Here is a 12,181-nt window from a genome sequence, read left to right as displayed (position 1 = left end):
CACGCGCCCTGTATGTGTGTGTGTGTGTGTGTGTGTGTGTGAAAGAGAGAGAGACAAACATACAGCACGCAGAGAGAGAGAATTCACGGATATGATGCGCTAGATTTAATTACGTTTTTTGTTCAATATGAAAACAGCCAAATCGCAGATATTTAGTGATCTACAAATCCCGACTGGTCGCTTTTTAAGGTTCAAAAAAAGAGGAAACTCTGAAAAGTGGGCGTATAGTCGTAATAAAATCCTCAGATTTGAGGCACGTACCTTTGCATTATTTCTGCATTAACAAGTGCCGCCTTCTCACGCACTTTGCCGAGAACAACTCTGTCTCTACCTCATTCACATGAGACATGAGATATGAACCTTGTAAAGATGATTAATAAAACAAAGGCTTGGTTTCAATGTTTTTCATCTTTATTAACGGACATCATTTGGAATTATCTGGCAATGTTTTTTTTTTAAAAAGGCAGGTGACGGAGAATTAGTTTAATGCAACCTCTGATTATTACATCTGGTTCGACTCGGAATGTTTCAGCATTGGCAGCTTTTGGGGGGGCTTATCGTTGTGACATTCATTTTCCAGTAGTTTTTAAGCCTCATGTAGTTGTTATAACACCCTATAACAGCACATAATTATCCAGACCCTTAGCTGCTCGCCATCAGCAGTAACGTTAGTCTAACTGATAACAACAACTAAGCGGAAGTGTGGAGCATCCAGAAGGAAGTCTCTCGCCGCAATGGCACCGCCCATGGAGAAGTCAGGAAAAAGGTGGATAGTAACAGATTTTGACATTCTGGAATATTTTTAGCCTTTGATGTTTACATGTTACCATTGTATAAGAAAGGCCATTGGTGCAATAGCAGACAGACATTTGAAAACCAATGCAAACTATTTTTTTGTTTTGTAATGTTTTACTAAAAGGTTCAATTTTGATTCCGTGTTCAATGAAACACTTTTTAAAGTTTGATCCGCAATAAACACATATTTTGCACATAACCCCCCACCCCCAACCACCATACAACACCATTCACCGGCGGTGGTTGGCCCTTAACCACTGCGGTTGTAAAAATTTGCCACTGCAACAGCCCTAGTCACCGCTGCTGTGATCTTTTTAATGCTATAAAAATGTATCCTGTTAGATTACTTCTGCGTTTTTGAATGCAAGAACATGTCCTTTGTGAACGGCCCCTCATTTTACATGTTACTTTATAATAACTTTTTATGAACTTTATTGATATTAACTTGATATTTAACTTTTAATTTAACAGTTGCATAAAAGCAATATTACAATCATCACAGATATTTTCACAATCAATTATAAACTAACAATATAGTTTTATCGGCTGTTGTACAATGATTTTGAACGTGGCTCATTTCAAAATGTCAGAGTGCAAATGTACGTTTTATAATACATTTTAGAGGTTCTGTGGCCGTTTCATCATGGGTTTTGAACTCTGAAATGCTTGTGATCGTTCTCACCTCCTCGACCTCCATGCCTGTCAGATCCCAGCTGTGCTGTAGACATCGTTGTCTCCTCTTCCAGTGTTCCAGGAACACTGCCGCTAAACACACACACACACACACACATGATTATCACAAGGTTATCTATATAGTTTTTAGATCTGTTTATTTAAACACTTTTCAATATATTATAAATTTAGTTTATCATCAAAGACACACTAGTATTGTTCATACCCCAGAGGGACATAAAGATGGCGAAGCCCACAGTGGCATGGTTGTCAAACAGATAACTGGCACGCGCCGTACTGCAGATACTGCTCAGCTGCCAGTAATCACACACACGATCACAAAGAGGACACATGGTGAAATTAAGATGCTCATCACACATTTCTTGACTGAAAGAGAGAGAGAGAGAGAGAGAGAGAGAGAGAGAGAGATAGAGAAAGTAATGGAGAATTCAATTTATTAGTTTATAAGGTAAATCATAACAATACATTTGCATTTAATTTCTTAAATTATTATTATTATAATTATAATTTGAAAATGATTGATTTCCAGGAAGTCAACATAGGATGATGAAGCATCTGTAAATAATAGTTAAATTCATATCTAAATATTCCAAAAGACACATTTGGGTTGGTCTTAAGAAATTATAATGCGCTTATATTAAGAACAGCAAATGTCAATGTGCAGTCCAGACAAGAATATATTTGTGTGCGTGTTTACCTGGGCACATTGGTGTCTACGGTGAGGCAGCCGTACAGAAATACTGCGACTCCTAAAGCCGAGGCTGGAATCAGCAGTTGTGTGTACACTCCCAACCAGGCAAAATACAGACCTATCTTCTCTCCAAAGTATTTCCTGTTGAGTACAGGTCAACAGAATACACAATGCTTACAAATAGGGATGCACCGATATGTAATTTCTGGATGGATACTATAATTCTCAGCTCATTGTGGACAGTAATTGTACCGATCTAACCGATTATTTAACTTTTTGCATTTTACCCCTTTTAAACTGGAGCAGCTAGTGAAGTAATTAAACAAGTTAAATAAAATAGATGTCTTTAAATGCTTGGAACTCACAATCATACCAACTTTTAACTGCTTCTGTTTAAGGTTTGGAGGATGTAACGTGAACCAGCATGTGACTATACAGTATTAAGACTCATGTTGCTCTGTAAGGATTATTTCAACGTCTATGCACCGTTTTGCATGTTATGTTTGGACTATAAGTGAGTAATAAGTGAAAATGTGACAATTATTGACCCTAAGTAAAATACATACACTGTAAAAAACACAAAAAACAAGTAAAAACAAAATCTGTTAAATTTACGGTAAAATACCGGCAGCTGTGGATGCCAGAAATTTACTGTAAAAAATATGGTGACCATATTTCAGGCTTTACAGGATTTAATTCTGATGCCTTTATATTATACGGCTCACTACCGTTTATATTATTATAAGATATAAACTTGATATACTAACCTTCTAGAACCATAAAGTCTGCTTTTCACTTTAAAATGTATTGTTAATCACCGTAGTAACAACAGAAGGCCACATGAACACTCCAATGTACATAACCGATATTGAAAATAACATGAAACATAACTATTCCCGTGATATATAATGAAATGTGATGGGTCACGCAGGGATTTCTGGGAACTTTTTACGGTAAAAAGTACATGTATTCTCTTTTTACAGTTTTTCACAAATGTTAAGACACATTTCTTGAAACGTTCACCCACTTTCTCACAACTTTAAACACAAAACCAAACCTTCAAACTACATTCACAAAACCCCTGACTCTTCTGGCAAAATCAAACAGTTGCCTCAAAACCATTTAATCTGTGCTCAGAATCAAACGATGCTTTATATCACAATTTACAGCAGTACAGTGAATATACTAAGTAATACAGTATTGAATATCTGTATATTCAGTACTTGCATACTGTAAACATACAGTAGTCCAACTGCAAAACCCCAAAGAACAAAGAAAGCTCTAAATGAAATACACATTACAGTACACTCACTCAGAAATGCAAAATCAAAGTCATTGAGAGATTCATTCTGCATCACGTCTTCGTGCTGGGTCCAGCCAGAGGACTTCGTCCACATCACAGGCAATGTTGTCCCTTGCCAGGCAAAGGGAGAAAAAACCCTCTACTTCCCTCATTGTCATTCCATGAACAAGAACATGGTCTATCACAGTTGCCAGATATTCTTGGTCTTGCTCTTCCACGTACTCTTCCTCCTCTGCCTCTCAGATTGTTTCCATCCATTGTTGGTATCAACATTCAATGCACCTGTGCCACCTGTGCACTCTGAACTGGCTTATATTTTGTATAATTGGTTTGATCACATCATTAGAAACAAGTGTGGACAATTTTGAGTCATTGTGTATAAATGATGACAACTGTGTTGTAGTTGTGTTTAAACATTTCCGCCCCTGTTTACCGTTTTGCAACACAAGTGCGTCACAGTGCGAAATGTGTTTTAGTAAGTGAGAAGCGTGTTTAGAGTTTTGGAAAAAGTGATTGATTCGATAAATGGGTTTAGGCCACTGAGCATTTGGTTCATAGAACGGGGTTTAGTGTTTTAGCATTTCAGAAAAACTGTAAACATAATATCCATTTTTACCGTTAATTATATGGTATAATCATACTTTTTAAATCTAAAAAACAACAGTAAATCCATTCAGTAGTTTACCGTAGAATGACATGTATTGTCTAGTTAAAAGTATATTTCGGGTTCAATACAAGTTAAGCTCAATCGACAGCATTTGTGGCATAATGTTGACTCGTCCCTCCTTTTCTTTAAAAAAAGCAAAAATCTGGGTTACATTGAGGCACTTACAATGGAAGTGAATGGGAGACAATTTTTGAATGTTAAAATACTCACCGTTTTAAATGTATAGCAACAAAACTTAAACAATATGTGTGTTGACATGATTTTAGTGTGATAAAATCATTTAATATTTTCTGTGTAAACCTATAGCCAATTTTACAACTTCGTTGCCATGACGATGTAATGTCAACAACCCCTAAAACCCTAAAATGACTGTAAAAATTACAATTTAAGCAACTTTACAGCTCAAATAATGCATGAGTTTTAACAGAAGAATTAATGTAAATGCATTTATAAAATTATTAGCTTCACATTTCTGCCTTAAAACCCTCCAAAAATTGGCCCCATTGACCTCCATTGTAAGTGCCTCCCTGTAACTCAATTTAGCTTTTTTTTTTTTAAAGAAAAGGAGGAACGAGTCGGAATTAATTTTCGTGGTAATTAACATTATGCCACAAATGCTGTTGATTGAGCTTAACTTGTATTGAACCTGGAATATTCCTTTAAATATATTATAATTTTTACTGTACATGTTAAGGAAACTACTTGTTAACCAATTTACTTCATATTGTGCACCCCTAATTACAAATTTGACAAGGGAAAAAAAAAGATGAACCAGATGGTTGTAAAATGTGATATTTCTGATACCTGATAAGGTCCATTGGTTGGTATTTGAAGAAAACTCCATAATTGGCCCATTCTTCATGCAACATCTGCAAAATACACAAATATCACCCATTAAAGGGACAGTTCACCCCAAATATAAAAATTCAGTCATCATTTACTTTCCCCTTATGTCGTTCCAAGCCCGTATGACTTTCTTTTATGGGGACTGACAGCCTCAGACACTATTCACCTTCATTGTTTGGAAAAAAAAGATGCAATGAAAGTGAATGGGGACTGAGGCTGTCACACATTAACATCTTGCCTAACAACTCATTTTGTGTGATATGAGAGTGAGTAAATGATGGTAGAATTAATATTTTTTGGGTGAACTATCCCTTAAACTGTTCTCTATAAAATATATTTCTCTAAAAAAGCCCATATAATTCACTTCTTTGTTACATACAAACCAACCCCCCCACCCCCCACCCCCCACCATACACACACGCATACATACAAGCTTATTGATGACAATAAGCAGCTTGTTGACATTTTATTATTCGAATAAAAGCTCATCCGAAACATCACCATGTGAGTCTCTGCTGTCAAATCGTAGCAGACTGCAGGACTCACCTGTCTGTCGTTGCAATGCTCTCTATCTTCTGAGCTGTCAAAGTCTCCCTACAGCAATGAAAACACAGAAACCTCACACATCACACCTTTACACTCTATTTATATTTACACTGAACTGACAGACAATTACAAACCAGTTTAGCTCAAACTGAGTGCGATGCAACACTTACATCATGCAGAGGGAAGGCAGAGTCATAGACCCCTTTAGCTAACAATGACGAAATGCCTAAAACAGACATTTAACAAAAAAGTCAGAAACAGTAAGACATTTAAAGATAAATTGTGTAATTTCTTCCATGTTAAGACTAAGGCTGTCAATTGATTGAAATGTCTTATTGTATTAATTACTTGAGATGTCAGTCGAATAATATAATAATTGAGATGATTAAAAGACATTACATTATTGTGGCAAATGAGTGAAGCATTGATTAGACTATACAGAAATAGGTTTTAGAAGACAATATATTTTTTGGTTTATTTTCATTTCACTGAACCTAGGACTATCACATGCCTACAGTCATCTATTTTGAAACTGAGTTCATCAGTCTATAGGCTTGGGATGAAATTACACACATCACCTTAAAATATTCCAATAAAACCTTTAAATATTCCAATAAAACCTTTTAGTACAATTTACGAATTTGAGCATTTGTATCTGCAAGAACATACCCATAGTTTGACAGGTCTGTGTACAGGCTGTGCGCCTCAGAATTTCATAAACCTGCAAGAGAGAACAGACGTAATCATTTTAGAAAAATCAATTAAAACAGTACACATAATTGTACACGTACAATATAGCTCTTTTCCAAAACCTAGTGAACTGTCTACTGGACAAACAATATAAGGCATCAATGCTTTTAAAAAATAATATATATTATTTTTGTTATTTATGAAATATGAAACTGCTCTGAAAGTCCAATGAGGCTTCTCTCTTTTAGTTAAACATATAAGCGTTTGCTTTGATTCTGAAGTAAAATCCTAAATCATGTATTTGTTTTGAATTTAGCCTTATTTTGGAGACTGAAAACCTGTTGGCAACAATATACTAGATATACTGTAAATGCATGGTTACAAACCGTGTAACAAAGGTGTTATTTAATAATTCTTAAAATAAAAATAGGCAATTTAGTCAGCTGGAATGTTTCTCTTTCCGTGTTTGTGGCTTAATAGCTGGTAGGAAAGGTTAACAAGCTCTTTCTCTTTTTCTCTGAATGTAAAGTGATTGGAACCAGACGTTGCGTCAACCGAAAAATGTGCAAATTTTTTTACCAGATTTTTAAAACATTGACGATAATTCCAAAATACTGTCGGTCATTTTGACTGTTTTGGAAATAAAAAAACAGGAAAGAGGCATTTAGGAGGCATGAAATAGAACTGGCGCATACGTTTTCATTTTAACCATCTTTATCTTTGCCCACATGCTGTATGTGTGTTTGTATATGTGAGAGAGAGAGCGTGTTCTCATCTGTGAGAAAGTGAGAAAAACGTATCTTTAAATGCAAAAATAGCTAATGATGGATTAAATAATGAATATAATACAATGATTGTTTATAGCGTAGCTTCTTATTGAAACACGCATTCCCTACCAAGCGGCAGCACTGTACATGTTTCAAAAAATTTCCACCGGTTTACACGTTTCTACCGGTATATCGACTAACCGATATACATTTGAAGTCAGAAGTTTACATACACTTAGGTTGAAGTCATTAAAACTAATTTTTTATCCCCTCCACAGATTTCATATTAACAAACTATAGTTTTGGCAAGTCGTTTAGGACATCTACTTTGTGCATGACATGAGTCATTTTTCCAACAATTGTTTACAGACAGATTGTTTCACTTTTAATCGACTATTTCACAATTCCAGTGGGTCAGAAGTTTACATACACTAAGTTAACTGCCTTTAAGCAGCTTGGAAAATTCCAGAAAATTATGTCAAGCCTTTAGGCATTTAGCCAATTAGCTAACTGGCTAATTGGAGTCAATTGGAGGTGTACCTGTGGATGCATTTTGAGGCCTACCTTCAAACTCAGTGCCTCTTTGCTTGACATCATGGAAAATCAAAATAAATGAGCCAAGACCTCTGAAAAATAAATGTGGACCTCCACAAGTCTGGTTCATCCTTGGGAGCAATTTCCAAACGCCTGAAGGTACCACGTTCATCTGTACAAACAATAGTACTCAAGTATAAACACCATGGGACCACACAGCCATCATACTGCTCAGGAAGGAGAAGCATTCTGTCTCCTAGAGATGAACGTAGTTTGCTGCGAATAGTGCTACTCAATCCCAGCACAACAGCAAAGGACCTTGTGAAGATGCCGGAGGAAACAGGTAGACAAGTATCTATATCTACAGTAAAACGAGTCCTATATCGACATAACCTGAAAGGCTGCTCAGCAAGGAAGAAGCCACTGCTCCAAAACCGCCATTAAAAAGCCAGACTACAGTTTGTAAGTGCACATGGGGGCAAAGATCTTACTTTCTGGAGAAATGTCCTCTGGTCTAATGAAACAAGATTTAACTGTTTGGCCATAATGACCATCGTTATGTTTGGAGGAAAAAGGGTGAGGCTTGCAAGCCAATGAACACCATCCCAACCATGAAGCATGGGGGTGGCAGCATCATGTTGTAGGGGTGCTTTGCTGCAGGAGGGACTGGTGCACTTCACAAAATAGATGGAATCATGAGGAAGGAAAATTATGTGGATATATTGAAGCAACATCTCAAGACATCAGCCAGGAAGTTAAAGCTCGGTCACAAATGGGTCTTCCAAATGGACAATGACCCCAAGCATACCTTAATGGCTTAAGGACAACAAAGTCAAGGTATTGGAGTGGCCATCACAAAGCCCTGACCTCAATCCAATAGAAAATTTGTGGGCAGAAATGAAAAAGCATGTGCGAGCAAGGATGCCTACAAACCTGACACAGTTACACCAGTTCTGTCTGGAGGAATGGGCCAACATTCCAGCAACTTATTGTGAGAAGCTTGTGGAAAACATTTGACCCAAGTTAAACAATTGAAAGGCAATGCTACCAAATACTAACAAAGTGTATGTAAACTTCTGACCCACTGGGAATGTGATGAAAGAAATAAAAGCTGAAATAAATGATTCTCTCTACTATTATTCTGACGATTCACATTCTTAAAATAAAGTAGTGATCCTAACTGACCTAAAACAGGGAATGTTTTCTACGATTAAATGTAAAACTGAGTTTAAATGTATTTGGCTAGGGTGTATATAAACTTCTGTCTTCAACTGTATTGCCCACTCCAAGCTGTATGCATGTCTGTTTACCTTCCAATTTTTGGTACTTATCAGCGTATTGGTGTACATGTAAACGCACTTATTCACTTATGAGGTTCTATTTCTTTTAGGATGCTGCCTTTGAAGGCAGCTACCTGTAGGCGGATTGCTATGTTTTGAAAGTGCATATAAAACTATAATGTTGCATTATTAGTGATACTCACAATTCGACCTCGTATTGCATTGCTGAACAAGCTGTTTTTTGATTTTATATCAAATCTGCAAAATAAAAAGGCAAACCCATTAGGCTAACATGTAGAGATGATATTTGTGTGTACTTTTGCTTTTGTGGTAGTCTGGCTGTGCTGACGAGTGTTGGCACTCACAGATGTAGCTTGTCTCTGCTGAACGGCTGGGATAGGACACGTGTGCGTGGGTTATGGGGCTCCGGTACGCCCGGCTGGAACGGTTGATTGATCTTGGCCCAAAATGAGCTTATTATGCCCACCAGCCCCGTCTTCTCTTTCAGCTGATACGTCTGGGAAAAACAACCATAATGCAACTGAAATTAAACAGAGATTAATCTTTTTAATACTTAAACTTAAACTAAGGGTTCATGCCAGGGTCAAACCGGTGTGGAAAAAGAATGACATATCTTGTTTTAGGGCAAACGGAAGCACATGTAGAATGTTGGTCCATATGTCTCGGCAGCTAATCCACCATTATCAGATTATATCATTCAATACAACTCACAATTCAAAGGACAAATCATTCTTTCAGAATGTTGCGCTAAGCCAAATCTAAATGTATGTGAAAACACAACGCTAAACAAATCTGGACTATATAATAAACAACTCTCCCTTGCAGGAATTCTAAAACATTTTCCAAGTAAGCGGCTTGTGTGTAATCAGATCAGTTTTTTTTTTTACTGTGCAGTGTTGAGACATTGAAAATTGACTTTTGGCATTACAACTGCTCTTAAAGTCTGTGCCAACTCAGAGCACTTACAAAGACCATCATGGAGCCACAGCTCTTAACACCAAAATCATGGCACTAGTGTCCTTTCAGTTGTGAGTCTGTTTAGCTTGGATTGTGAAACCTTAAATACTCCAATTGTTTGATGGAGCCAGAAATAGTAAGATATTTATAAAGCATGTTGAAAATCATTTAATGTTGACATACTTGCCTAAATATAACATTTTGGTTTTTCCACTTTGTTGGTTGTTGAACTGTTGGTTGAACACCTTCACACTAACTAGTGCATTGTGAAATGTGTATTGACAGACATGAGCCGTTTTTCCACTATCGGGCCGAAAAATTCTGAGCACAGTTCGGAACGGCTACAGTAGCATTTCCACTGGAGCACAGTTCGGCACGGCACAATTATAAACCGTTCCCAGTGCGGAATTCTTGGCACTCAACTGTTCTCAAGCGTGCTGGCTGAATGGCTTTAGTATGTGGTGACTCGTTAAGTGTTTCTTCATTATTTTATTATGATGGTTTAACTAGTATTATAGACTACATTTGTCTACACGCCTTTTTCATCAGGGAAGTAGATTACTAGCTCATTTAAACTCAAAAGACATCAATATATTCTCATATACTATTTTCATATAATAGCTACTTATATAATATTTTGCCATTAAATATCCTTTTTAGCTAGTCTGGGAACTTTTATCTTTCTTCATGTTTGTGTCCGGTGGTAAACACAAGCACTCAGCAAATTATGGAAGACCTCTCACCTTTTTCTCTTTACTTTCCTTTTTGCAACCTGGTCCATGTTTTAACTGTTTGTTAGCAGAGTAAAACCAGTGAAAAAGCAGTCCTAAATAATGAAATGCGATCATCCTCCATAGTGCGCTGCACTCGCTCCAACGGTTACCTCTCACAGCGACGCCAAAAGCAGATCTGTTACATACCACAGTGGGAAAAGAAACCTTAACCGTGCCAGCTGTCCCGGATCAGCACAGAACGGTATGGTTTTACGATGAGAACTGTTCGGCCCGATGGTGGAAATGTGGCTATAAACAGGACATAGTCACCTTTACCCAAATCGACTTACAGAGCATTTTATCAGTTTAAGAGTTCCCTCAAAATCAAACCCATGACCTTGGCATTGCTAGAGCCAAACTCTGCCAATTGAGCTACAGAATCCCTGTAGGACAGAAAGATAGGTCATCCAAACACCACGTCTACACCGGAAGCGACCAAAGTCGTGACAGCATAAGGTCATCTGTGCTAGAAGCGTTGAAACTGGGGAATTCACTAAGATGCACCTGGTAAAAGTGCCGGTTATTTGCACGCGTCCTCATGCATGGACTGTGTGTTTTGTCTTCGCTGTATGCTGTGCATAATTTAATTTAATTTAAACCAACTGATCTCAGTTCAGGACACTCTTGGTTGTCATTTAAGGGTTAAACGTTTGACGTGCAGAGTCATGTGACAAAACAACATGCAGCCGATCTCAGCACAGTTTGTCTTTGGGAGAAATGCCAACAAAACTACATCTGGTAAGAAAATTTATTTAGTTTTTACATTGAAACCTGTTTGTGTCAAAAGATTAGTGTCTCTAGTTTCATCCGATATGTCATTTTGAACATTTCTGAGAGATAAGGAGCATTTCAAACTGTTTTGAGACCAGTGCTAACAGAAAGCACACTGGAGGTTAAGTCCTTCACTAAACAGGGAGCAAGGGAGCATCTTATAACTTTCCTATTCAGCCAAGTGCATTCTTAAACTAGATTGTGGTTGGTTAGTGAATAAGACACAGGTATTTGCGCTTACAATACCACGCGCAAAATTGGCACAAATGTTTAGTAAATTCGGCCCAGAATGTTTACTAAAAACAGACTAATCAGCTGTGAGCTGGAGGCTTGACAGTATTACATATGTATAAAGATATATACTATAATAGCCAAACAATTTTATACATAATGTTATAACAACAACAACAACAACAACAACAAAACATGCCCTTATGGAAATTAACTATGGTTTTACTATAGTAAAACTACAGAAACCAGCACTGTAGTAAACAAGATTTTTGCTTTGTTTTTTTATTTGGATAAAACCATGGTACATGTACCATGAATTATCCATGGTTTCACTATAGTATGTTTTACCATGTTTTTACATTATTTTTATTTAAAAAAATTCTCTATTATTACTATGGTTTTAATAAAAATATAATGGTAAAATATGGTTACGGTAGTAAAACCATGGTACATTTTGTGTTAGTGTGGTTTTACAATAAGGTTCTATTTGTTGACATTAGACATTGTATTAGATATCATGAACTAACAATAAACAATATTTTTACAGCATTTAATAATCTTGGTTAACGTTAACAATGTATTAATATATGTTGAAATTAACATTAACCAAGATTAA

At 36.7% G+C, this 12,181-nt stretch overlaps 1 protein-coding gene across 1 annotated transcript in view; it reads right to left on the bottom strand.

The window, feature by feature from the left end:
* Window positions 1-12,181, bottom strand: part of LOC127416725 (anoctamin-1) — a 54,308-nt gene that overhangs the window by 31,348 nt on the left and 10,779 nt on the right. The window contains exons 6-14 of the mRNA XM_051656224.1: window positions 9,178-9,329; window positions 9,016-9,070; window positions 6,211-6,262; window positions 5,712-5,767; window positions 5,542-5,589; window positions 4,954-5,018; window positions 2,186-2,320; window positions 1,694-1,854; window positions 1,478-1,560 (exon numbers count right to left, since the gene is read on the bottom strand). Of these exons, the coding sequence (XP_051512184.1) occupies window positions 1,478-1,560; window positions 1,694-1,854; window positions 2,186-2,320; window positions 4,954-5,018; window positions 5,542-5,589; window positions 5,712-5,767; window positions 6,211-6,262; window positions 9,016-9,070; window positions 9,178-9,329 (807 nt within the window). The remainder of the gene's footprint in view (window positions 1-1,477; window positions 1,561-1,693; window positions 1,855-2,185; window positions 2,321-4,953; window positions 5,019-5,541; window positions 5,590-5,711; window positions 5,768-6,210; window positions 6,263-9,015; window positions 9,071-9,177; window positions 9,330-12,181) is intronic.

Source organism: Myxocyprinus asiaticus, chromosome 26 (assembly GCF_019703515.2).
Source record: "Myxocyprinus asiaticus isolate MX2 ecotype Aquarium Trade chromosome 26, UBuf_Myxa_2, whole genome shotgun sequence".
NCBI lineage: Eukaryota > Metazoa > Chordata > Actinopteri > Cypriniformes > Catostomidae > Myxocyprinus > Myxocyprinus asiaticus.
This window is presented reverse-complemented; position numbering and strand designations above follow the sequence as displayed.